General features: G+C 40.3%; 1 protein-coding gene across 2 annotated transcripts in view; it reads left to right on the top strand.

Annotated features, from left to right (window-relative positions):
* The window catches only part of SEC23IP (SEC23 interacting protein), a 31,661-nt gene extending 11,495 nt beyond the window's left edge, over positions 1-20,166 (top strand). Inside the window, exons 8-19 of one of the 2 annotated variants that reach the window (XM_016207164.2) lie at positions 773-914; positions 2,006-2,214; positions 2,567-2,685; positions 3,002-3,154; positions 4,600-4,695; positions 8,658-8,855; positions 11,099-11,254; positions 11,639-11,741; positions 12,881-13,063; positions 13,701-13,863; positions 14,353-14,454; positions 17,543-20,166. In XM_016207164.2, coding sequence (XP_016062650.2) covers positions 773-914; positions 2,006-2,214; positions 2,567-2,685; positions 3,002-3,154; positions 4,600-4,695; positions 8,658-8,855; positions 11,099-11,254; positions 11,639-11,741; positions 12,881-13,063; positions 13,701-13,863; positions 14,353-14,434 — 1,604 coding nt within the window. In that variant the 3' untranslated portion in view covers positions 14,435-14,454; positions 17,543-20,166. Of the gene's footprint in view, positions 1-772; positions 915-2,005; positions 2,215-2,566; positions 2,686-3,001; positions 3,155-4,599; positions 4,696-8,657; positions 8,856-11,098; positions 11,255-11,638; positions 11,742-12,880; positions 13,064-13,700; positions 13,864-14,352; positions 14,476-17,542 lie in introns of both variants that reach the window. The other variant, XM_016207163.2, reaches the window with a different exon arrangement.
* The last annotated feature ends 4,871 nt before the right edge of the window (positions 20,167-25,037 follow it).

Raw genomic sequence — 25,037 nt, 5'->3', positions numbered from 1 at the left:
CTGGGCACTTCCAGCAACTAGGAACACCTGTATGTTGAACTTATTTATAGATACTTGGTTGTGAGAAGTTGTATAATGAAAGTACGAGTTTGCCTGGTTTACAGAAATATTTTTAATTGATTTTTAGAGAGAGAGGAAGAGAGGGAGAGAGAAACATCCATTTGTCGTTCGACTTATTTATGCATTCATTGGTCAATTCTTGTATGTGCCCTGAGCAGGGATCAGACCTGCAACCTTGGTGTATCAGGACAATACTAACCAACTGAGCTACCTGACCAGGGCTACAGAAATTTTTGAAGTTTTATTTTTATATCTGTATAATAATTCATATTTATTGAATACTTGGTATGTGCTAAGTGTCTTGCACGTATTGTATCATTTAACCCTCAAAATAAAGCCTTGGTGTACAGGTGCTATCACTGCTACCCCATTATTAGGTGAGGAACTGAGGCCCAGAGGCTGGTTAACCTCTCCCATATCATGGTCTGTATGTTCTGGAGTAGGTAGTTTGATTCCAGAGTCTGTACCCACAGTGCCATGCCGCCTGTATGTGGTAAACTAAAGTTTTTCACTCATTTATCCATACCTCTAAAGTAATGAAAAGTTTAAAAGAACTTTCTGAACATTAGGTTTATTGTTTGGGGGGCTAAATTCTCCCCCCACCCCGAAAAGTTTGTTATAAAAAATACTGGCATACTTGAGGTAATTGCTAACTATATACCAAGCTAAGGAGATTTAATTAATTTGTTGTTTTCCCTGTGTGTTTTTTTAGTGGATGATTTTAGGGTAGTTTCTCTCAAATTGCTGCAGACACATTTCAGGAAATCTTTAGATGATCGGAAAATAAGCAGAGTGGAGTTTCTTCCAGTTCATTGGCATAGTTCCTTGGGTGGGGATGCCACAGGTGTTGACAGGTTTGTGGATTTTAACAAATGTATTTCTTTATTTTAAGTTTATCTTTGCTCTGACATATAATTAAGTACTGGCTGTTAAATTTGTATGCTACTTTTCTGTGTATGCATATGTTTGAGAGAATCTAGGTAATTTAAGCTGGTTTTAAAATACTGATAGAGGACTGTCTTGTACGTTGTAGGGTGTTTAGCAGCCTCCTGGCCTCTACCCAGTAGAGAATAGTAGTGTATTCCTTCCCACAGTGACAACCAAAAATGCCTCTAGTCATTGCCTGATGTCCCCTGGGGTCAAAACCGTTTCTGGTTGAGAATGATTGTTTCTCGGTGGAGGCTCTTTTGGCAGGACAATTCTTTATCATGCCAGATCGTTGAGTGTGTACTGTAGGCCATTTAGTATCCTTAGTCTAAATGCCCACAGCACTCACCAGACATTGTGACAACTAAAAATGCCCCCACTCAATTTTGAATGTTTTCAATTAAGCACCAGGGATTTAGGGTTTGTTTTTTAATTTTAGGTAATATTTATGCTAGGACACAGGCTAAATAACATCTGCATTTTGGCGCTCGTCATCATGTTTCAGAGCACATGGTTTAATAAAAGTGATCCTGCAAGCAGCATTTATCCATGCTAGGCCCTGGTGTAAGGGTGTTTTCTTTCTCTGGATGTTCTTGAACTTTGCTGTGGCCATTCTCAAATCAGGAAAGATCTTCATTCCATTAAGCTCCTTTCTTCCTGATACTTTATTGTCCTTTCCACCAACAGTTTTTATCAGGTATCCCAATTTCCAATAAATTGGAAGAAAAATGAAAGAGTAGGCTTTGCTCTTTAAAAATAAAAATATATTTTCATAAGCCTTATTTTATATGATATCTCTTCAGAAATTTCCAAAATTTATAGTATGGTTAAAGGCACAAATAGCAGTTGTTTGGCTAATCTTGATTTATTTAGGATAACTCTAAAAAACAAAATCAACTCATAATTAGTTTGTGGGATTTCTTTACTCAGTGTATGTTCAGGATTCAAAATCTAAACTTAAAAAAAATTCATAGATTTAAGGTAGCTACTGACATCATACTTTTTTCTTTCTAAACAGGAATATTAAGAAAATCACTTTACCAAGTATTGGTCGGTTTCGTCACTTTACCAACGAAACCTTGCTAGATATTCTGTTTTACAATAGCCCCACTTACTGTCAGAAGATTGTGGAAAAGGTGGTAACGGAGATAAACCGTCTGCACGCACTCTTTCTGAGTCGGAACCCGGACTTCAAAGGAGGGATCTCTGTGGCTGGTCACAGTTTAGGTAAAACTGTCAAATATTCATGTTTTAAACAAAATATTTGTTGAGTCATCACTGCTTTCAGGGTGGATGATGCTGGTACAAGATTAGAACGACAGGTTTACATTTTATGAAGTGTGGGACTGGGTGCTTTGAGCTCAGAGGCACTTCTGCTAGCCACCTTCATGTCACCTACGGACGCTTTGTATTTAATTTATTCTGCTGCTCGGTAAGACAGGGATGCTGATGATCAGATCCTGATTAGCACCTAATGTGTGTGCCTTTTGCCTAGGGACTTTGAGAAAAAGTAGGAGAATGTATTTAGTGTTATAAAAAGCACCTAGAACATTATAAAGCAAATGCTTCTATTTTTTAGGTTCTTTAATATTGTTTGACATCCTGTCTAATCAGAAAGATTTGACTTTATCAAAGTCTCCAGGGCCTTTTGCTGTTGCTAATGGAGCTGTGAAGCAGCCACGTTTTCAGGAGAAGCAGGTATGGCCCAATTAACACTTAGATTTGGAGTTGGAGTGGAACAGTTTCCCCAAATCTGAACTGTTTCTATATAACAAAATACTGAGGTTTACAAGTGTAATGGAACCATATAGCTCATTGTTATTGTAAGAAATGGGAGCATGCGTAATTTGTTGATTTATATGCTTTTTCAAAATATTTAAAACTTTGGATGGCAAACTACCAAAAATTAAGATTTGTTTTATAGAGCAGAATGGTTTACGATTTCTGTAGATTGGGAGACATTTTATGGGAGTTTTTCTGAGCTTTGTAATGTTTCCCCAACTTTTTTCTTAAGATACCTGAAGAGCCAAAGCTGACCTTGGATGAATCTTGTGACCTTGATATTGAAAATGACGATGTCCTGACTTTGCACGAAGCTCTGGCAGCACTTAGCCTCTCTGAATACGTTAGCACTTTTGAAAAGGAAAAGATTGATATGGAATCTCTGGTACTGGTGATAGTTTGATTCATTTTTGTCTAAAATTGTTTTTCCTGTGTATAAATTGAAAATTAAGAATGATTTAAACACTCTTACGTAATACATTCCAGATAAGGCAGAGACATAAATGTTTCAAAAATTGAAAAACACAGGAGAATTTTTTTTAAACAACCTGAGGAGGCTTTTATAAATGTGCTGCAAAACCCAGAAGCCATAAAAGAAAAAATTTGCATAGCAGGAGGTGCCATAAACATCAAAAGGGCAATGATAGGTTAAGAAGAATATTTGGAGCACTCATTACAGATATATGGGTTATTTCCTTACTATTTAAAATGTCTACAAACTAGTTACACAAAAATATCAACAAAATAGGAAAACAGGTAAAGAGTAAGAGCAGATGATATTACAGAAAAGAAAATAACAGGGCTTCTTACAGGAAAATGAGTAAGAGAAATGCAAATTAAAACTGCATTGAGGTTTTATTTTTAACCTATCAGTTTGGTGAAGATAAAGTTTGATAATACTGGGTGGGGCAAGGGTAGATTTACAGTTGTGAGTACTCAAAACAGAGCTTATTGTATTATTGTTTATTAATTACTGTATTATTTTCCATACGAACAACTGTAAACCTATCTTTGCCCCAACCTGTATATATGTGGTTAGGATGAAGGGAAGTAGGCACTGTTACATAGCGTTGGTAAGAATGTAAATTGGTACAGCTTCTCTGTAGGGCGGTTTGGCAACATCTTTCAAAATATAAAATTTGTTTGCCCCAGCAAATTCACGGCAGGAATATTTCCTATGGAGAAATATGCATACGAATATGTGCAAGGATACTGCAGCACTGTTTGTACTAGTAAAACTTAGAAACACCTTTCATGTCCACTAGTAGGACTCTAGTGAAGTCATTTATTGGGCGTCCATGTGGCTGTGGACCCTGCAGCTGTTGAATGGATGAGGCAGTGTCAGAGATGAGGTGTGAAACGATCTCTCAGGTACGTCATGTGACATGACCAAAAGCTCAGTCCTTTTAGCACAGTAGGTCACACCTGTGCCCACACACTGGAAGCATGTAGATGTTGTGTATGTGTAAGACAATGTCTCAAAGAGAGCAGGTTGCCCCCCCCCCCCCCCCCAAGCTGCTGAGAGTGCTGGGTTGGGTGGTTGGGGCAGGACTGGAGGGAGAGACTTCAGAACTTTAGCTTGATGGTCGCCTTTGAGTTTTGTACAACACATATTTCCTGTTAAAGAACTAATAGAGTGATTGGATGTTGGGGGGCTAAGGTTTCACAGCCCAAATTAATCCATGACTTAAAATCCAAACAATCAGCTTCTGAAACAATGGACTGGGTTTTAGGTGGCTTTAGAGTTGTCGTTTCTTTATAATTTCATTTTTCAATGTCAGTTCTTCTGTCTCTAGACTAATTCATGTGCTTGTTTATGTTCTTTTCAAGCTTATGTGTACGGACGATGACCTGAAGGAAATGGGAGTACCCCTGGGACCCAGAAAGAAGATAGCTCACTTCGTAAAACATAAAGCTGCCCAACTGGTAAAGTACATCTTGGCCCCAAAGAAAACAAAACTCATCTGTGATTAGTTTGTTTATGTTTTGGAAGTCTTGGTTAATACCATCATGGTTGGGCCAGCTAGTGTGCTTCCAGCCCCTGGACACAGTTATGGAGTGGATAGAAGCTCAGACTTTGGAGTCAGCCAGACCTGGATTTAAATTCCAGTTAGGGTAACTGACTACCCAGTTTTCTTGGGACAGAGAGAGTTCCCTAGACAAAGGACTTTCAGTTTTGAAATGGGAACTTTCCACTGCAAACACCGGGTAAATCCTGGATAACTAGATAAGTTGGTAACCCTGATTCTCAGTTCACCACTTATTAACTACATAATCATGAGCAGTTTGTGTGCCCTTTCTGACTCTTGGTTTCCTTTATTTCTAGAATGGCAATAACATCTTCCTTACAGGGTTGGCCTGAGGGTGAAGTGATGCAGGTGAAGATGAACACCCAGTGGCTTTTAGCTCATTTTCTCTCTTCCGAATCCCTCTCACCTTCTAAAGATAGAACACACACACATGAATCTCATTAATAACCAAAAAGCAAAAATTATTTTTTTAAAAATGTACTGATTGATCAATTTTAGAGAAAGAGGAGAGAGGGGAAAGAGAGAAAAACATTGATGTACTGTTCCACTTGTTTATGCATCATTGGTTACTTCTTGTATGTGCCCTGACTGGGGATCAAACCCGCAACCTTGGCCTGTCAGGACGACACTAAGAGCTACCTGGCCAAGGCCAAAAAGCAAAAATTCTTAACAGTACAAAACAAAACAGCAACAAGCAGCAACAACTAAAAAGCATTTAAAAAGGAAACAACTGCGGGGAAACTTGCTGTTTCATTTTCATTAAGTTAATTTTACAGAGAGTTTTTTTAAATAATTAGAAGAATTAGCACTTAGGGTGGCTATGTTTTTTTTTAATTTTTATTTTTTCAAGCCTCATTCGAGGATTTTTTTCCCATTGCTTTTCAGAGAGAATGGAAGGGAGAGAGGGAGAGAGAGAGAGAGACATCGATGTGACAGAGACACGATTGGTTGCCTCCCGCAGGTGCCCCAAGCAGGGCAGGCAATCAAGCCTGCAACTAGGTATGTGCCCTAGGCTGCAATCGAACCCGGGACCCTTCAGTCCGTGGGCTGATGCTCTAACCACTAAGCAAAAACAGCTAGGGCTTATTTTTATTAACATGTCTTTGTTAATAAAAATACATCTTTGAACTTCTGTGGTTCTTTTTATTTGGGTTACTTCTTTGGAACTTAACATACGCCAGTTTATGTAGTATGACTGTAGTCATAGGACTGATTGGATGTGACTAGCTTAAGCAATTGAGTTAGTCAACATTTTATAAATATATGTTTTGGGTCAGGCATGATGCCCAATTCTTGAGATTTGGAGATGACCTGAAGATAGTGTGTCTAGTTGGAGAGAGTTGACCACAAATGACGACAGGCCAGCCCTGTAGCAGACTGCTGTTCATGCTGTGACAGCCAGGTGAAGGTGGCAGTTCTGGCCTGGGGAGAAAGGACCGGGGGTTGGTAAGGGAAGACTTCCTCAAGGTGTCGGTGCTTCAGCTTGAAGGAGGGGTAGGTTTGGGGGAAATCATCTTCCAGGAGTGGGCCTGCAGCTGAAACAGCAGATGAGCTGAGAGTAGGGGAGGGCAGAGAGCCCTGAAGCCCGAATGGCAGGTGTGGAAGTTAGTATTTTCTCTCATAAAGGAGTGGCTCTCAAACATGTTCTTATGGCCATGAAAATCATGATGCTTTTAAACATCATGGAATGTTGACCTCCTTATATCGTCACCAAATCACCTGTTTAGTTTAAATTTTAGTTTTAACTTTAGAAATTTTAAAATAAAAGATTAAGTGCTATAAGCAGCATTATAAAATTTTAGCCATGAGCAAATATTTCTATAATAAATGAGTTTTTAAACATATGACTCCTTCCTGGTTTTACCATTAACATTTGAGTCCATGTACACGTGAACCGAGCACAAGCCTATAAAACAAAAACAAATGAGAAGCTGTGTTCAGGCCCCACAGCACATTCTTGACTTTGCTCTGTAATTAAAGGACCAACAGTGGAAAAGTTTCTGTGGTTCTTGGGAAATTTGTAGACGCACTGTGGTTGCCCCAATATATAAATTATGGCGTTATAAGAATATTTTGAAAAGAGTAAAAATCTATAAAGCAGCCTGATTTTTTAAATTCAGAAGTAATTGCCTCTGGATGAGCCATGACGTTTTCTTATCCATGTTGCCATGGATGGCTCTTTGTTTCTTATCAATGACAAGGTGTGCTGCTGGATCAATAAGATGATATGGTACATCTGTAATTAGCCAATTATTTATAATGAGCACATCAAGTATTTGTAGTCTGAATGCTTTTTTCCCCTTTGTAAATTGTCTTAGTGATCTCCATTTGAGAAGGAATCATTTTTAGTATTGGGAATATTAGTCGTCAAGTATGTATATGTTGGTTCAGTTTGTTTTTACAATTATCACAGGTGTCTAGGAGAAATAAAACAACAATCTAAAGTAGGACAGTTTATGATCCAATTAGACAGCTCTCAGCAAATTAGAATAAGTTCTGCAAGTAGAATGGGAGGTATTTCTGAGTGAGAAAGCAAATTTAAACTGAATAATTCTGAGCATGTTCTTCATTTTGGGTGTTAGATTTTATTTTGTGCTGCCTTCAAAGGGCGGAGATAACCAAACTTTCCAAAACAGGATGGTGGGATTCGTTCCCAGCTGGCTGGCAGAGAGTTTTTTTTTCTATAGTCTGGTTAGATTAACCAATTGGACTCTTCCTGATTTCGTAGTAATTGGAATTCATTAATAGATAAGACTAATTTGGCCAGCTATTTTGTTTAGGCATTGTCAACAACGGTTTAAACAGACTTACACAGTCTTTGGCAGCCTGGGGACTGAGATCCATTGAAACACGTGCATGTGGGGAGTGGACAAGTCCACCCGTTATGGCTGTTCACATCCCCTGGCACGCTGCTGTACCTGGGTGTGATGACAAGCCAGTGTGAGCGGGTTTCGTCTTAGTAGATACACCTGTCCTCTGATGCTCCCAAAGCTTTTGTTCACTTATTTATTTATGGGAATAACTTGATCATAAGTATTTGGGGCAGTAAGTTTTGACAATTTTTGCACCTGTGTCATCACAATCTAAAGTAAGTGGCACATCTCTGTCATGCATGCTGCTTTCTAAGCTCCTCCTGCTGTGTAGCTGCTCTTCTCATTTCTGCCACTCTTGAAGGCATTGCCTGTTCTATATAAATGGAATGAACACTGTGTATGTGCTCTTTTATACCTGGCTTGTTTTTACTCAAAATACTGTTTTTGAGATTCACCAAATTGTTGCCTCATTTGCTGTTCATTCCTTTTTATTTCCGAGTGGTTATCCCATTGTACGAAGAGACCACAGTGTGCTTATTGTTCCCAAAATGCTTTTGAGGAAAACTTGTTCATGGCTCCATGCAGACATGATGCTGAATGAAGAGGTTTTTCCTAAGTTACACATCTTTATAGAAATGTGTATTTTAAAATTATACAGCACTTCTAAAATGTCTGTAGTTTAGTTCTTCAAGGAAGAAATTGACATTTTTTAACTTTTTATTATTAAAACTAAATTATATAGAAAAGCATTACAAATAGTGAAGTGATAATTTTTAGATTTAATTACAGCTGTTTTGCTGTATTTTTTCATTGCCTCAATCTTTTTCTCTTAAGAATGTTAAAGTAAATTACAGACATGGTATTTCTTTCTAAAATATTTAGTATGCGTCTCTAAAAGGGACATTTCTCTACTGACACAATATCCTTATTGTGCCTCAGAAATTACTAATCATTCCCTAATATTGAGGTAGCATGTTTCATGGTGATAGCTCATAACTGAACTTTTTCCCTCAGGGTTATGTTACCAAATTTTGATATTTCACAGGAACAAAAAAAAACAGCCTCAGAAAAGAAGGCAGTGATGGCGGCTTTGACAAAAGGACAAGAGGAAAGTGCTCAGAAAGCTAAAGAAATGGCTTCTGTCCCCTCAGAATCTAGTGAGTCCAAGAGGAAACTTCCAGTCGGTGCTTGTGTTTCTTCTGTGCATGTTGGTTATGAGTCTTTTGAAATTGGCACTGGGCAGGTAAGTTTGCACAGTGATGAGGGCTGCATTTTTATGTTGGAATCACATATCTTTATTACATATCTTTAAGTTCAAATATTTATTCAACATTTATGGGAGGTGTAGAGAAAACCGATTTTAATAAAAATTGTGTGCTGCTTTTATAATGTTCAAAATAAGGGATTGAATGTGTACTGAATACACCATCTAACTTTTGAAATTCTCCTTATTTCCGTTTTCCGTCACTCAAGTTTTATGGCGTGCTCTGATAGCCACTAGCAACAAAACTGGTAATAGTTAGAAAATACGCTCAGAATATACTTCAGCTTCTGTGAAAGAATCTTGCTGTATTCACTTAATTTATGTGTTTTTGGTACTCATAGCTCTTTCCTTAGGGAAAAATTCCTTTAAAAATCGGTCAAATAGTTGAGAATGCAACATTTCATAATACATTTTTATACTCTTGTATCTCACTGGCTTTGAAGTCTGAAGGTTTTTTTGGATGTTACTTTCAGCATATTTTTATTATAAATAAGTTTCCATTTTCATAATTGTGGAAATTCTTGAACCAGAACTAACCACCATTAGCTGTTTGAAGAAGGCCTTCCAGACTTTCATTTGCGCATATATTTATGTATATGTTTTTAAAAAATGGGACAGTGCTACATATAATGTTTTACTGAAACCTTATACTGCTGTTTTCAAACAATATACAGTTGGTCTTGGACAGCATGGGGTTTGGGACACCAGCCTCCCATGCAGTCACAAGTCTGCGTATAGCTTTCTACTCCCCCAAAACTTAATTACTAATAGCCTACTGTGGACCAGAAGCTCTACGGATAACATAAATGGTCAACACATATTTTGTATGTTATATGTGTTATATACTGTGTTCTTAAAATAAAGTATGCTAGAGAAAATTGGAACTGTTATTAAGAAGATCATAAGGAAGAGAACATACACTTACAGTATTTACCGGGAAAAACCTGTGTTTAAGGGTACCCACGCAGTACAGACTCGTTCAAGAGTCAGCTGTATTATGAATAGATTCCGTGTCAGTAATTACTTTGCTACAACTTCATTTTTAATGACTGCTACGTTGCACTGTTTTGAAAGATAGTGATTTATCCTGACATTTACTTATTGGATGTATTAGTTTCCTAGGGTAGCCATAGCAAAGTATCACACACTGAGTGGATTAAAGCAACAAATTTATAGTTTCCCAGTTCTGGAGGCTGGAAGTCCAGGATGGAGTTGTCAGCAGGGCCATGCAGAGGAACCCTTCCTGGCCTCTTTCTAGCTTCTGGTGGTTTGCCACGTGTTCCTTGGCTTATCGATGCATCACCCCAGTCCTCCGTTTTCACACAGCATTCTTACCCTTGTCTTCACATCGTCTTCCCTCTGTGCGTGTCTGTCTCTGCCCAGATTTCCCCTATATAGTAACACCAATTATATTAGATCGGGGCCCAGCCTAAAGACCTTACTTTAACTTGATTACCAGTATAAAGACTATTTCCAAATAAGGTCTGAGGTACTGATACATATCTTTTTGGGGAGGACACAACCCATAACATTGGACATAGAGGATATTTCCAGTGTTTTATGTCTTTTAAGCGATCTAGTGATAAACAGTTTTAAACCAGTTCTCCCGTGCAAATTCTTTATTCTTTCAGTTAAATAAGTAGAAGAAACTTAGCTTGGCCAAAGAATGTACACATGAAACCATTGGTAGTTGTTGCTACTTGCTGCTTGAAGGGCTGTGGCAGTTTGCATTCCCACTGGCAGTTTACAGGATTGCCTCTCCGCATCACCCTCACTAGTACAGACAGTCCCCAAATTACTGTTGTTCCACTTACCATTTTTCAACTTTATCATGGGTTGGAAGTGATACACATTTAGTAGACACCACACTTCTGAGTGTAGAATTTGGTCTCTCAGGCCAATGCGGTGTGGTAGGACACATTCTTGTGATGCTGGGCAGTCTGTGCTGCTCCCAGGCAGCCACCCAATCACGAGGGTAAACAGTGTGTTCTGGGTATTGTGTTTCACATATATTATATGAGATATATTCAGTACTTAATTATAAAATAGACTTTGTGTTAGATGATTTTGCCCAACTGTTGTCTAATGTAAGTGTTCTGAACATGTTTAAGGTGGGCTAAGCTAAGCTATGATGTTCTATATTAAATGCATTTTTCACTTACAGTGTTTCAACTTATGATCATTGGAATGATCATGTTTTATTGCTCTTTGGTTCTTTCTAGGTTTCTGTTGTTTACAGCTCATTAGACTTTGAACCAGAGATTTTCTTTGCCATGGGATCTCCAGTTGGTATGTTTCTTACTATTAGAGGAGTGGATCGGATAGATGAGAACTACAGGCTTCCTACCTGTAAAGGATTCTTCAATATTTATCACCCAGTGAGTGAATTGAACTAACTTCCTGTTTTGAAGGAGATGAAGAACTTGTGCTCTTTACCCTAATAGATTCTCAGGTCCTTATTTCTCAGGAATTAATACTGATTTGGATTTTGTACAACTCAGCTCTCTATTGTAATAGATAGTCAAATATTTCCCAGTGAACTTTTTTCAATAAACCTTTGTTAAAGGAAATAATTCTATTGCTTTGCTTGCAAGGTAATTTTACTCAGAAACTTTAAAGTCTTCTTATAATTACCGGTATTTGAATAGGTGTGAAAAAAAATCAAGATATCTGGTTTGCCAGTTTTTTGTTTTTTTACCCAACTGAGGTATATTACTCAAAATAAAATGGCTTTTTATAAGTTTCAATTCTTCTATTTATAGCTTGATCCAATGGCATATAGACTTGAACCTATGATTGTTCCAGATTTGGACCTAAAAGCGGTTCTCATTCCACATCACAAAGGCAGAAAAAGACTTCATTTAGGTAAAAAGCAAATATTATAAAACTTATTTCCTTCCCTTTGTTTTTCAACCTGTTATTTGTAATGAATTGTAAAAATTTTAACACTTAAGTCCGTTGTTACAGAGCTAATGTTCAGTGCCTACTGTGTTCAGAACTTGTTTACTGAATATTTGGAGGTGCTATAAGGAAAGTTACAGTGAGTTCCTTGTCCTTGATGACTTTATCCCTGATAACATTCTAATTGCTGAGATACTTAGGAATGGGGGAAGATGGTAATAAAGTGACATGATGCATAGACTTTGATAGAATTTGGTTAAAATCTTTGTAATTGAGAAGCAGAGTAGCATTTGAACTAATGACCAAACTGTCAAGAAATAAGTTTGATGCTCTGAAGTCAAGCGGGCTTTTATTTCCTTGCTAACAAGACAGACTTTTCCTGTTAAAAAAACTCATTGAACATATGGATTGATGGTAATTCTAAGGGGGGTTTAAGTTTCTCTTAAGTCTGTTAATCATGTATATTACTTACCCACAGGTGTAAAGCAGGAAAAGTGATCGTGCCCTCTTATTTAAAAGTGTTTTTTTTTTTTTTTTTTTGCTTTTGCCATGCTTTAAAAAAATATTTAACTCTTTTGGAGTTAAAATGAGAAATTTGATACTCAAAGACCTTGATTTCAAATACGAATTATTAGACAAAAGTAGAAAAGGTGAATAGAAGGGGTCAGAGTTTCTTCATTTTTAAATTATAAGTTTAAGTTGTGGTTATGTCACAATCTCACATTTTCTAAGTGGTTTCACTGTCACAGATTAGGAAAAGAGGTCTTTTCAACTTTGTGGGCCCACGTTTCAGCTCACAGTTAGGAAAAGCACACACCTGTGCTTAAGTATACCTTTATGGTATTGAGCTTCCTCTTTTTGGAGAGAGGAAGTTTATAGATTTGGCTGAATCAGGTTTACTCATTACAGAAATGGCAGGGATAAGACGCCTCAAAACATTTTAACGTGTTGAAGGTTTTGGGTTGAGATACTCCATGTGTGTGTCATTTAAGGAAGGACTGGCAGGTTTCACCTTGCCTTGAATAATGTTAACTTTCTTTTCAATTATGTGGGGCGGAATTGTACACACTGACTACTCACTTGATGTGTTGTCTTCTCTTCAGAGCTGAAAGAAAGTCTGTCTCGCATGGGATCTGATTTGAAGCAGGGTTTTATTAGCTCTCTGAAAAGTGCCTGGCAGACGTTAAATGAGTTTGCCCGTGCTCACACCTCCTCAGCTCAGCTGCAAGAGGAACTGGAGAAGGTGGCCCATCAGATCCAAGAGGAGGAAGAAAAACAAGTCGATGGTAAGCTTGGTATTTGAGGCCTTTTCCAGCTGTTCCAGGTGTTGTTTCTGAACGTAACCCACAAGTCGTTGAAGGATGCTTTTTGTTAAAGCACAGAGACTCTTCCTATAAAAGAAAATCTCCTATGATGAGCTATACTTCAAAATGCATGTCACCCTTCCTTACTAGGATTCTGCCTGATCGCTGCTGAGCTTTTTACTCTGCAGTGTTAAATGTCATTGAGATTCCTAAGGCCAGCGTGAAGGGCCAGAATTGAGAACCAAGTTTGTGTTCAGGCCCTGGAAAGATCCACTCCAAAAAACGATCCTTTCTGATGCTGCTGTTTAACCGTGTTGCTATGGACTTTACTGCAATGTGAGGTGGTTGTGCCATGATAGTTTTTCAGATTCTAATTCCATTTCCTTTCTTTCTACAATGCTCCCTCACCCCTTTCTTCACAACCTCTGTCAGCTCGTTGGCTGTCTCTCCTCTCTGGGGTAACCCACCCTCTTCCCCTGGTCTTTGGAATGGGAAGTGAGCCTGGCAGCCCCAAAGTTGCCACCTGGGTCAAGCAATATTCTCACTGAGCCCAGAAGTCAGCTAAAGTCAAAGGGTAATGATAAGGGATTGACTGATACTGAAATGGTTTAAATTCCAGCCGAAAAAGTGGTGGAAAGTCCAGATTTTTCCCAGGATGAGGACTACCTAGGGAAGGTCGGAATGCTGAACGGAGGCCGCCGGGTCGACCACGTCCTTCAGGAAAAGCCAATAGAGAGTTTCAATGAGTATCTCTTCGCTCTTCAGAGTCATTTGTGCTATTGGTAAGTATTTTCTTGTTTGATAACATGTGGCCTCTAGGTGCCAGCATAGGAAGCAGTGTTAGTTCTAGTGAGATGCTTGCTGATGTATCATTTGTTATGGAGGATTAATTTGAACACCCATATATTCAAAATTAGTATTTTCCCCCTTTAGTTTAATTACCCACCAGAAGGCAGTGTGTCACCTGCCTTTGACCAAAGGCCCTCACTGCTGGTAGGCACAGTTTTTGCAGGGATGCCTTTCACAGAATGGGAGTGATAGAGAGGGACTTGGAAAAGCCACCCCTTCTTGTGTCCCCGCTCACCAAGGAGAATTGCAGCGTGGCTGAGTGGTATCCAGATTTTAAGGACAGCTCTGAGATTACAACGCTTGACTGTCTTTTGCCCCCCTTAGTAGAGCTGAATAGAAGAGGAGCAGCAGTGTCCCCTTTGAGCATAGAGATTAATTTCTACTAATTGTCTCTTAAGTAAATGTGCTTTTCTTTTTGATAGGGAGTCTGAAGATACTGCCCTGTTATTACTTAAAGAAGTGTATCGAACAATGAACATCAGCCCAGAACAGCCCCAGCATTAACTGGACTTCAGCTCCACTGTGTGAGTTTATCCTTGTTGTGTGTAAGTTCTGAAGTTTCATCCCGGAGTCTTTTTTATGAAATTCATGCTGACCAACAATTTTCCCATTTTTATGTTTCCTTTTGAGTGTTGTTTTTTTTAATTTAAAAATTCAGACTAGAGACAGTAAAGGAAGGGAATTAGTGTATAATTTACATTTCCTAGTTGTTATAATCGTCTAATTCTACGTAGAATCTGAGCTCTTTGAATTTTAGTTTCTTTTAAAAATAGATCCTCAGGAACATCAGCTAGGAATTCCGTTGGTTGTAGGTAACAGAACCTAAGTCAAAATACCTTGAACAAGTAGAGGTTCACTTTTATTACATAACAGGAAGGGTTCATTTGTTCAGTGATGCCAACAGATACCCAGATTGTCTGCATCTTTGCGCCTGCATATTGGCTTTTGCTGCCTCATAGTTACAGGATGGCTGCCGTAGTTCCAGACATCGTGTCTACATTAAGGTATGGATAAGGGTCGAAGAGCAATATTGGTTATATCTCTCCCTTTTAATTGGAAAGCAAAATCATGTCTAAAAGTTTACTCATACCCAGTGACTAAGATTGTGTCACATGTCTCCCCACGATCCTGAACTGCAGGAAAGATTGTAAAAGTGACGTCTTAAGCATTTCCAGTCTTCGTAGAGGGAAGGAACAGAAAAGGGGGTTAAACACGTGATGAGCCAGCCTACAGGTCAGCACAATCTACATTCCTGACTGTCCTGAGATCTGACACTGGCCTGTTTTTTCTTACTAGGTTATGCATCGCTGTAAAAAATAGATAATGTGTTTTTTTAAAGTTAGAGATTTTAAAGCCTTGGAAAGAGTAAACACAAACTGGTGAGCTCCGAATTACTGAAATCAAAAGTAGTTCCTAGCAGTTTTTGATTATCTAATAATAAATGATAAGTTCAGCCTCCACACTTTGTAGAGGTGACCGCTTTTAGTAGAATTTGCTTAGGGCAGTATTCCTATGCATACTCCGTCAGATGTGTGTACACTTTAAAAAAGGAACCTCTTTAGTGAGGTCTAGGCTACATCGTTCCATAGCTTGATGTTTTCCGTCAGCCGTATCGCTTGCACAGCTTTCAGGGTAGCTTGTATAAGTCTTTGTCACTCTCTTTAATAGTTACATAGTAATGCACTGGATGGCTGTATCTCATCTTACTTAGCCAGTTTCCCGTTCATGGACATTTAGATAATTTTCTAATACGTATTAAGGAGTCTTAGTCAATAGAGTAGGTAAAAGGTCTAAAAAGCCACTTTATAATCAGACTCTTGATAGAGTTTTATTAGTTCTTATCATTTCTGATAGTACAATGATAAACTAAATATAATCTCAAAACTACCACAGTCCAGATTTTCATTTATGAAATAGTCGTTCAGTTGGTCAGCAGATATTTATTCAGTACCTACTATGTGCCCGGCACCGGTGTTCATGCTGGGGATAAGTGGTAAACAACACTGCATTTTTTCATCTTGCAGCAGGTCCTTGAATATCGTTTTGCTCAATGTCCTTTCGTTACAACATTGATGAGGTGTCGTAGAATCTTAACTCTTGTTTATATCCACAAGCTTGTGGTAAACTTGGTTTTGTGATGTGTTGTTTCGCCACAGTTCCAAGAACTTATCCAAGAATGTTAAGTAAGGCTTTACTGTGTCTTCCACTGGGAGGAGGTTGACAGTATAGCCGTACTCTAACCTTTAGCCCGTAAGTGAATCTCAGATGGTGATGGCTTCTGTAGGGAAGATGAGATAAGATGGGGAGCATGACTGGGGTTGCTTCTGGGGAGGGCTTTGCTGACTCATGACATTGAGTTGAAATCTTAATAAGGAGGAGGAGGGCACCTGCTGGTAAGGGAAGAACAATTCACACAAAAGGAGGAGCAGCTGTGAAGGTTGTGCGATGGGAACAGATACGTCCTGTTTGAGGGTCAGAAAGCAGCCCAGTGTAGCCAGAGGGTAGTAAATGGGTGGGAGAATGGAGGAGGCCTGGTGTGAGGGATCTGTATGTGTCTGCATTTACTCTAGGCGTAATGGAGACACTGAGTGATGTGACTTGGTTTACCCTTTAGAAAGGTTGCTGTGGATGTTGGTTGGAGGGCAGGCTGTTGAGCACAAATGGAGGAAGGGAGACTGTGCCTGCGGGGGTAGTGCAGAGATGGTCCGAGATGATTGCATTCAGGTCTGTTTTGGAAGTGAGTTGCTGGGGACTTACTGATGAATTCATTGTGGAGTATGAGGGAAAGAAGGGTCAAGGATGACTTTTGGGATTTTGATGTGAGCAACTAGGTGGATGGTGGTGGTACCTTTTCCTGGGAGGACTTGTGGAGGGAGTAGGCTTTCGGGGTGTGTGGGGGATGAGAATCAGTACTGCTTTGTCAGGTCAGTAATTGGTCGGAAGCACAGAGCTACAAATATTAACTTTAGAACCATCAGCATGTACTTGCCTAGACACAGACTAGGTGCAATACCCTAGAAGGGTATAGGTGGAAAGGAGGAGCCACCAGTGATGTGGAAGGAAATCCAGAGGTTTGTGATCTCGGGGAAGCTGAGAGAAGACAGTGGTTGGCCTGTCAGGTGCTGCTGAGAGGTCGGGGAAGAGGAGGACCAGGAATTTCAGTTGTCCTCAGGAGGGGGGCTCGGATGTCCATCATTGGTGACCTTGGGCAGGGCCATGGTAGTGTCATGGCAGAGGGAGTTGGGTCAAGGGAGGTGAGAAGTGAAGGGTCAGGGAGGACAGGGTTGTGCTGTGAAGGGAAGCAGAAGAGGGCATGGTTTTGGAATCCCTAGGCCAGTCTTTTAAGATTATTATTCATTTATTTTTTTCAGTTCTAAAATGGCTTTTTCATTTGACTTTATAGTTAAAGAGTATGTTTTAGAGAGGGATTTAACTTCTCTCTAAAGTAACCTTTTTGCCATATTTTGAGTAACGTGCCCTTTAGTCATTGGTTCCACGTGTTTACCTACATGCCCAGCATTTATTTCCTGATCTTTCTGCATCTCTTTTATTGACTTATTTATCTGTCTCCCATATTTCACTGACTTCAGATTATATATTTTCACATTGTAGGCATCTTTAAATTTGGAATGCACCCTAAAATCAGCTGTTGCCGGGATGAAGGTTGAGTTCTTCTGGACGCAGTTTGCATTTTTTCGGCCCATCACTGGGGGGACACTACCAACCTGAGTCTGCTTAAGCTGACTTCTCTTAGGTTTTCTTGGACTGTGCTGGTATTGTGAATTCAGACCACAAAATTTGCAGCCAAGTCAGGGTGGATGTACAAGTTCAATTACCAAGGTATTGTTAAGGAGGAGAGGTGCAGACTTCTTTCCAGCCCTCTGGGGGAAGGGTTATTTTTTACCTTTCCTTGAGACTATAGCCGTTTGGCATCCTTACTTTTTGTGAGGGTCTCTGCCTCCTTTTAGACTTCCTATCCTGGGCATCTTTTCTTCCCATGGTACATAAAGTAATGGTGTATTAGGTTCATTGAAATATGGTTTTTATTGTTACTATAGTTTTTACTGTCTGGCAGTGCCAGTTATTAGTATACCGTAGTCTCGGTGATAATTCCAAATAAATTTTGAAATGATTTATGTTCCCAACAGTCTCTCTCCACAAAACGAACAAAATTCAAACAATATAGTCCTTGGGTTTTAATAGCACCTATTACCAAAAGGAGACCCTTCATTTCACATTTAATTTGTTCACTGCTCATTGTTTTATTTCTTCTTCTACTTGGTTGTAAAACTTAGGCAAGAACTTATGTTCCTAATACTGTACTAATACTATGAAGTAATTAATTTAAAATATTAACAATTCTTCCGTACATGGTTCATTCGAGCAGAGATCAATTTTGCCGAATTCTTTTGTTTATCTCATTTATTCCATTCTAGAATTGTCCGTAAGCCTCAGATTAACTTGTCAAAAACTTCCTTTTAATCTCCATACTCACGATGTGGTAAAGGTGACCCAGAGTAGTTATCCTCGCAGAATGCTCCCGGCTGCATGTCTTTCCCTTCCCTCCCTTCCCTGCCTGTCTGAGGACTGGTGCTCACAGGATTTGCTTTTTGGGTGCACTGGACAGCATGTTCTTTTGGTTCAGACAGGAACAGCAGTGCATTATTATGTTATTACTGTAAGTTTGTGAAGTTCACCAAGGATATTTTTTTCTTTTGAAGACTTTGTCTTTCCATAAAGTTGCAGTATAAATTACATTGCTGAGAGAATCCTCAGAGGACATTCCCAGTTTGCCCTTGTGATGGATGACACAGAAGTGATGCACTGACAGTTGCTCAGATGTAATTCTCAGATGTAGGGATTCATTTAGAAGAAAACGTACAGAACAAGAGACAGTAGAAACAGTACCACATTTGGACGATATAGATGAGAAAATGCAATTATCAAAATGATGCAGTTAAAAACTCCTCAGATCAGTTCAGTGCACAGTTGTTAACGTAATATATGATGTGGGTAGAGAAAGACCTGTAGCAGACTGACGTCGTTTCTGTTTCTTTAAGACCTGCTGCTGTGGCTGTTAGACTTGCACTTTTTAAATGTAGTATATGTTCTTTTACTCAAGTGTGGACTTCTTGAGAAACTAGGAATGTAATTTTTTTAAATGTATGTTCTACTTTGAATGTGAATTCTTCTGAGCTGCTTTAGTGCAGCCAGCGTTACTTGTGTTTGTTAAGAGGCACTAACCAAGATCACTTATATTCCATCTTGAATCTGAGATTTTCTTGAAGCCTTCAAGCTATTGCTGAGAACATGGCTATGAAGGGGGGTGAAGTGCCCTGACTGCACAGCAGTTCTCTGAGGCCCTCCCAGCACGGCCATGTCCACTGGGGGCCAGTGAGAGCTCTCCCCTGTCGTGCAGGGTGGCTGGCTGTGCAGTCGCCTCATCCTGAAGCTCCAGTTAATCTGAGAACCAGAGGGGTTTTTTTGGTTTTTGATTTTGTTTTTTGCTTTGTATTGATTAATTTCTTTCATACCAAAGTGTTTGAAAGTATGAAATATACTGCTTCTAGACTATAAATCAACTTCATGAAAAAACTTTTCCATAGTACTTCATTTTGTTTTACTGTAACTTTAAATGATCTTAACTATTTTCCTAATACTTATGTGGGAATGCTGACTTTTTTTCTGTTGTTATGCAGTAAAGACATTTTACACTGTTTACATAGTTCTCATGGAACATAGAATTTTTGAAAGCAACATTTGATACACATTTTTGTGTATATATTCTAATTAGTTTGAATAAAACAGTAACACAATGCATTTTTTTTAAAGCATCAAACTTCTGTATTTCTCTTGTCTTCCTTAAAAGTATTCCTACGAGTTTGGCATTTATTTTCATTGTGAGTACACGCTATACGTTGTTAACATATAGCATTTGCTCCCAATAATAGAATTAGTACAGTAGAATTTTAGAGCTGCAATCGACCCCAGACAACATATATTCCAAGCACCGCATTGTATAGCTGAGGACACGGCACTCGATGCCTTTCTCAGATGGCTGGTGGCAGGTGTGGGCTGGACCAGTTTCACCGACTTCCTTCTGTCTGCATTTCTCACACCAGTGCTACTACTTCTCACTTGTTTTCCACGTGACTTCCCAAAACTGATGAAATTCAGAAAAATGAGGTTATTTATGTATATTTTAATAAAATCTAGTGTGATTTTTCAATTTACAACTGGTTTTGTCTACATTATTCAGCCTGTGTCTTAGCATTGGGCAGAGGGGAAGGAATACTTGACGACTGCAGCATCCATGGAAAAAATGGGTACCAGCTGATTTTCAGGAAATCCTGTGATTTTAAAACACCTAGGAAACATAGAGTCTTTTGGTGACTCTGTGACATTTATATCGCTCTTCAGTTTCTGACAAAAAACAAACAGTGGGTTCCTGAGGGCAGAGTCTCTGTTTATTACCATATGACTCACTATTGTAATCACCACACCTGGCAGAGTTTGGTCACATAGTCATTTTCCAAATAATCGTTCAATAAATGAATTTTAAAAATCAAAAATATAATTTAGCACTTGGATGAGACCTTGGAAGACTGTCTAGTTCAGTAGTTTACAAACTTAAAAGGCAGCAAAACCCTTTTTCAAATGAAAATTTCCACCAAATTTCAGTATATGAACTAGATGAGAGTATGGCTGCTGAGTAGAACTTGACACCACCCCCTTCCCTTTTCCCAGGAATGGCTCATCCCCTCCCGGAAACCAGCCCTGATCTGGCTTAACACCTTCATTTTCCCCAGGAGGAAAGTCAAGTCTAGTTATTCTGGATTCATATGGACAGTTTAGGACAAACCCTAAACTTTGCAGTGTCTGAAACTGAAGGTCAGAGTCGTCCTACAGCTGATGAAGATAATGACCTAGGCCGGATTTGTTAGCGTGGTGTTTAACAAGAGGTACTGCTTTCCATGTCTGACAGACCTGAGTGTCTCTTTTTCTTTATTTTTAGAATAGATTAAATTAAAATTTTCCTGATCACCATGTATCCCTCCTATACCCTTTCCACCTTCTCCCCACACCTGTGTGTTTCTTGAATCTCAAAACCAGAGTGTGATTATAACAAGTGGAAATGACACAAATTATATTGAGTTTTGAGGTAAGTCTGTTATTGCAAAGATGTGATCTCATGCAGCCCTGAAAATGAGAAAGTCGGAGAGCAGCTACCACTCTGCTGGCGGGAAGATCATACATTCGCAGCAGTCACTCACAACACCTGTTCTGACTACAGGTAGAGGACATCCTGGAGATCAGCCCTGGCCCAGGACACCGGGTGATTGGTCTTTAGATTACCACTGCTTTAGATTTTTTACGACTTGAGGCATCTAACTGCCTTGGGGCTGTACCATAGTGTTAACCAAGTAGCATTCTGGTGGTTTCCCATGTAGATTTTCCCATCTGAGCGGAGGGTGGATTGGACTGCACACACTGAGTGTTCTGGTTTTCTTCCAGGCTGCAGTTCTCACTATAACTTATTAGGTTGGCATTCTGGCTGAGTCTGTTCCCCAGGACTGGCTCCTCTAAGGGGAGCTAATAGATCTTCACTCCTTTGTGAGCAGAGGTGCTGACCTGATGGTCCTCCTGTTGCCCATTTCCCTGCAAAGCATTGGGTGGGCTGTCCGCTAACTTGTCTCCTTGATATTTTTATACTTTCAACAGGTTATCAGCCTCATCCTGGTATTTCACCTCTGCATTGAACCTACCAAAACTCAATCACATAATAAAGAGCTCTCATGCCCACCTTGTTTTATTTGTGTCCAAGCTCGTAGCTGTGAGTCCTTTCGAAGATTCCCCCACACTCCCCAACCTCTGGGCAAAGTGTTTTCTGGTTTTGGTCAGTTTCCTCTGTCATGAAATTCCTCAGCCTCATAGGGTTGTTGTGGGACTTAAACGAAAATACAAGTAAAGTGCATATAACAGGGCTGGACTCATACTTAGGGCTCAAAATGTCAGCTAATTATCAACATTGTAGCTGCTCTTTTACCATGATGCTCCGGTGCAGGAAGACCCAGGCCTTTGGCCAGGGTTTTTTTTAGCTAGGACACGAAAGGCTGTCTGCTCCTGAGGCCTAGGTGTTTGCAGGTGTGCGGGGTGTGGAAGCCTGGAGGAGGTGGACACTGGAAGGGAAGATGAGCTGCGGAACCAGGGTGGGGGGTGGTGGTAATGCTTATTTGCCAGTCTTCATGTAGGTTTGTGGGACTTTTTTTAAATCTTCACCCAAGGATATTCTTTCCATTGTATTTCAGAGAGAGTGGAAGGGGGAGAAAGAGAGAAACAGGCCAGGGATCGAGCCTACAACTGAGGTATGTCCCGTTGGCTGGAATCAAACTCGAGAACCTTTAGTCCACCCAGGGAGATGCTCTAACCATTCAGTACATTCACACTGTTGTGCAACCAGCACCACCGTTCACCTCCAGAACTCTTTATCCTGCAAAAGTGAACCAGTAACCATCAAACAATAGCTCCCATTCCCCTCCCCCTTAGCCCTTGGCAACCACCATTCTGTTCCCTGTGAGTTCTATGAATGTAACTGCACTAGGTGCCTCATAAAAGTGGAATCCCATAGTATTTGTCCTCTTGTGACTGGCTTGTTTCAATTAACGTAATGCCCTCAAGGTTCGTCATATTGCAGAATTCACCAGAATTCCCTTCTTGTTTAAGGCTGAGTAACGTTCCATTGTCCACAGTTTGTGTATCCAGTCTTCTGCTCCATGAACACTGGGGTTGCTGTCATCCCCTGGCTGTTGTGACTAACGCTGCCTTGAACACGGGTGTACATATGACCCTGAATCCCTGCTTTCAATTCCTTAATATATCCATGCCAGTGGATGTTTGAAAGCTGTAAAGCACTGAGGAAAAAATTCCCAAGTGCCCCCCATGGTGTCAGTAGCCCTGGCTAGACTGGCCTAAGCGTCACAGCCTCACTTCTTACCTCCTGTGACAGAAAGGAGGAGGTCTGCCTCTGATTGTGTCACCATGTGTTGAGCTTACAAAGTCCCCACCAGCTTGCTGTGTCAGCACTCAGGGCTGCAGGAGGTGCTAGATGAACGCGAGATTTGGTGCTGCTGTTGCTACTTCCAGGACTTCCACAAATGTACATTTTTCTATTTTATTGTGTGATTCCAACTGCCAAAATGACCCTGAACAGTGTGCAAACTGCAATAAAGCATCAACTTTTGGCTCCCAGGAAAGTAAAGATGCAGAGGGGAGAAAGAAATTACTGGAAAACAGAAGGAAATGCCTCGGCTGCTTTTACGTTCCCCCCATTGTTTAAACTCTGTGTTATTCAGTGCAGCGTGGTTTGTGATGGTGGAAAACTGCTGACAACCTGAATGTCCATCAGTGGGAGATGGTTCAATAAATCACAGTCCTGGACACCGTGGGATCTGTAGCTGTAAAAGAAAACGATCAGCCTCTCTGTAGAGAAAGAGCTACCAGACATTTTAAGTGAAATAAAAAAGGCAGAATTCTGAGTGGATTGGATAGTATGCTGTCTTTTGTGGGAAAAGGGAGCGAACAAGCGTGTGCGCGCGCATGTGTGTGAATACATCCTTATGCTTGCTTCTGTAGATAAAACGAAACACAGGAAAGAGGCATAACACACCAATATTGGTGGTTATATCTAGGGGTGGGAAGGAGGTTTTCACAGGATGACTTCATAGATATATAATTTTTGAGGCATGTGACTATATCACCTATTGTAAATAACCTGAAAGGGCTTATGTTTCCCTACCGGCCTGACCAGAGGAGAGGCTTGACATCTAAATTAAGTTGACTTATAGGCAATAAACAATTGTAGTGTTTGTTGAAACAAAAGTAAATCTGTTTCAGGCTATATAGAATATCTCTGTGGTCAAGGAAGCCAACGGCTTGTTCTGATTCCAACCTTGGAGTTGCCTGAGAAGAGGTGGGGAGGGGGATGGTGCCTCAGATCCTCCCTGCAGCTGATCCTGAACTCTAGAAAGGAGAGCATTGGGCCCAGGGCCTGGGGACTGCAGTTGGGCAGGGCAGGAAACCAAAGCCAGGATGGACCAGGACTGGGTTTTACTTGGGGCCTTTTCTCTCCCTCACATGGCTTTGTGACCCAGGTGGTTGCTAGGAGGTGCTCTTCAGTGCAATGGCCGACCTTAGCTTGTACGGCTGGACCAGGACTCCAGTTGTTCACAACCTCACAGTCTGCAGCCAGTCATAAGCAGGCAAACGGACACACTGACTGATGAGTGCCCACCTTCATGTGCCCAGGTCTTCTATCACGGCCACCAGAGGTGCCCAGGCAGGAGTTGCTTGACCTTGGGAAGCCTACGTAGAGGCTTTCTGTCCCCACACCTCCAAGTCACCTGGAAAAGCACAAGATAGAGCCCTTTCTCCCAGAGAACCACCCCTAGCTGAGGAATAGTTTTCAGGGAACAACAATGAACTCAGGAGAACTATAAGGAGACACCTGAGGAGCAGGAGCCCCATGAAGGAAGCATGGCTGCCAAGTGTCACAGACTTGGGTGGCTGAGTAAGAGAGCCCTGAGACCCAGCAACATGCTGGGAAAGGGAAAGGAAAGCCACCCACAAGGACCCCCACCCTCTTTCTTCACCCTTGCTTTCTACCTTTATGTGGGGCTATGTGAGGAAATGACCTTTGGACTGTGACCATGAAGGGACATCCAAGAGAATTGACCAATCTTGAGAGCTTCCTCCTTTGGCTGTATTATTTGAAAAACTAAATCTCTTATTTAAGCCATTTTAGTTGGTCCTTCTGTTACTTGTATCAAAAAGCATCCTGATTCAATATAACACAATATTAATAGATTTAAAAAGAAAAATCATAATTTTCATACCAACATTTGGGAAGGAGGTCACAGTGCAAAGCCCAGACCTAAGGGGTAGGGAGTTATGCCAACTATTTAAACAGACTTTCAACCTAACCCTTTCCTCCACTTCCAGAGGTACCTGGTGTTGCCCATTCAGATTTTGAGGTTCTGGGGTAAAAATTAGGTGGCCTCATGACTCCTCACCACTGGCTTATAATTTAACTTCCTTCTCTCTGCTGTTT

The sequence above is a fragment of the Miniopterus natalensis genome, chromosome 14 (assembly GCF_054644295.1).
Source record: "Miniopterus natalensis isolate mMinNat1 chromosome 14, mMinNat1.hap1, whole genome shotgun sequence".
Taxonomy (NCBI): Eukaryota; Metazoa; Chordata; class Mammalia; order Chiroptera; family Miniopteridae; genus Miniopterus; species Miniopterus natalensis.
The sequence above is the reverse complement of the archived record's forward strand: the minus strand, read 5'-3'. Positions and strand labels throughout refer to the sequence as shown.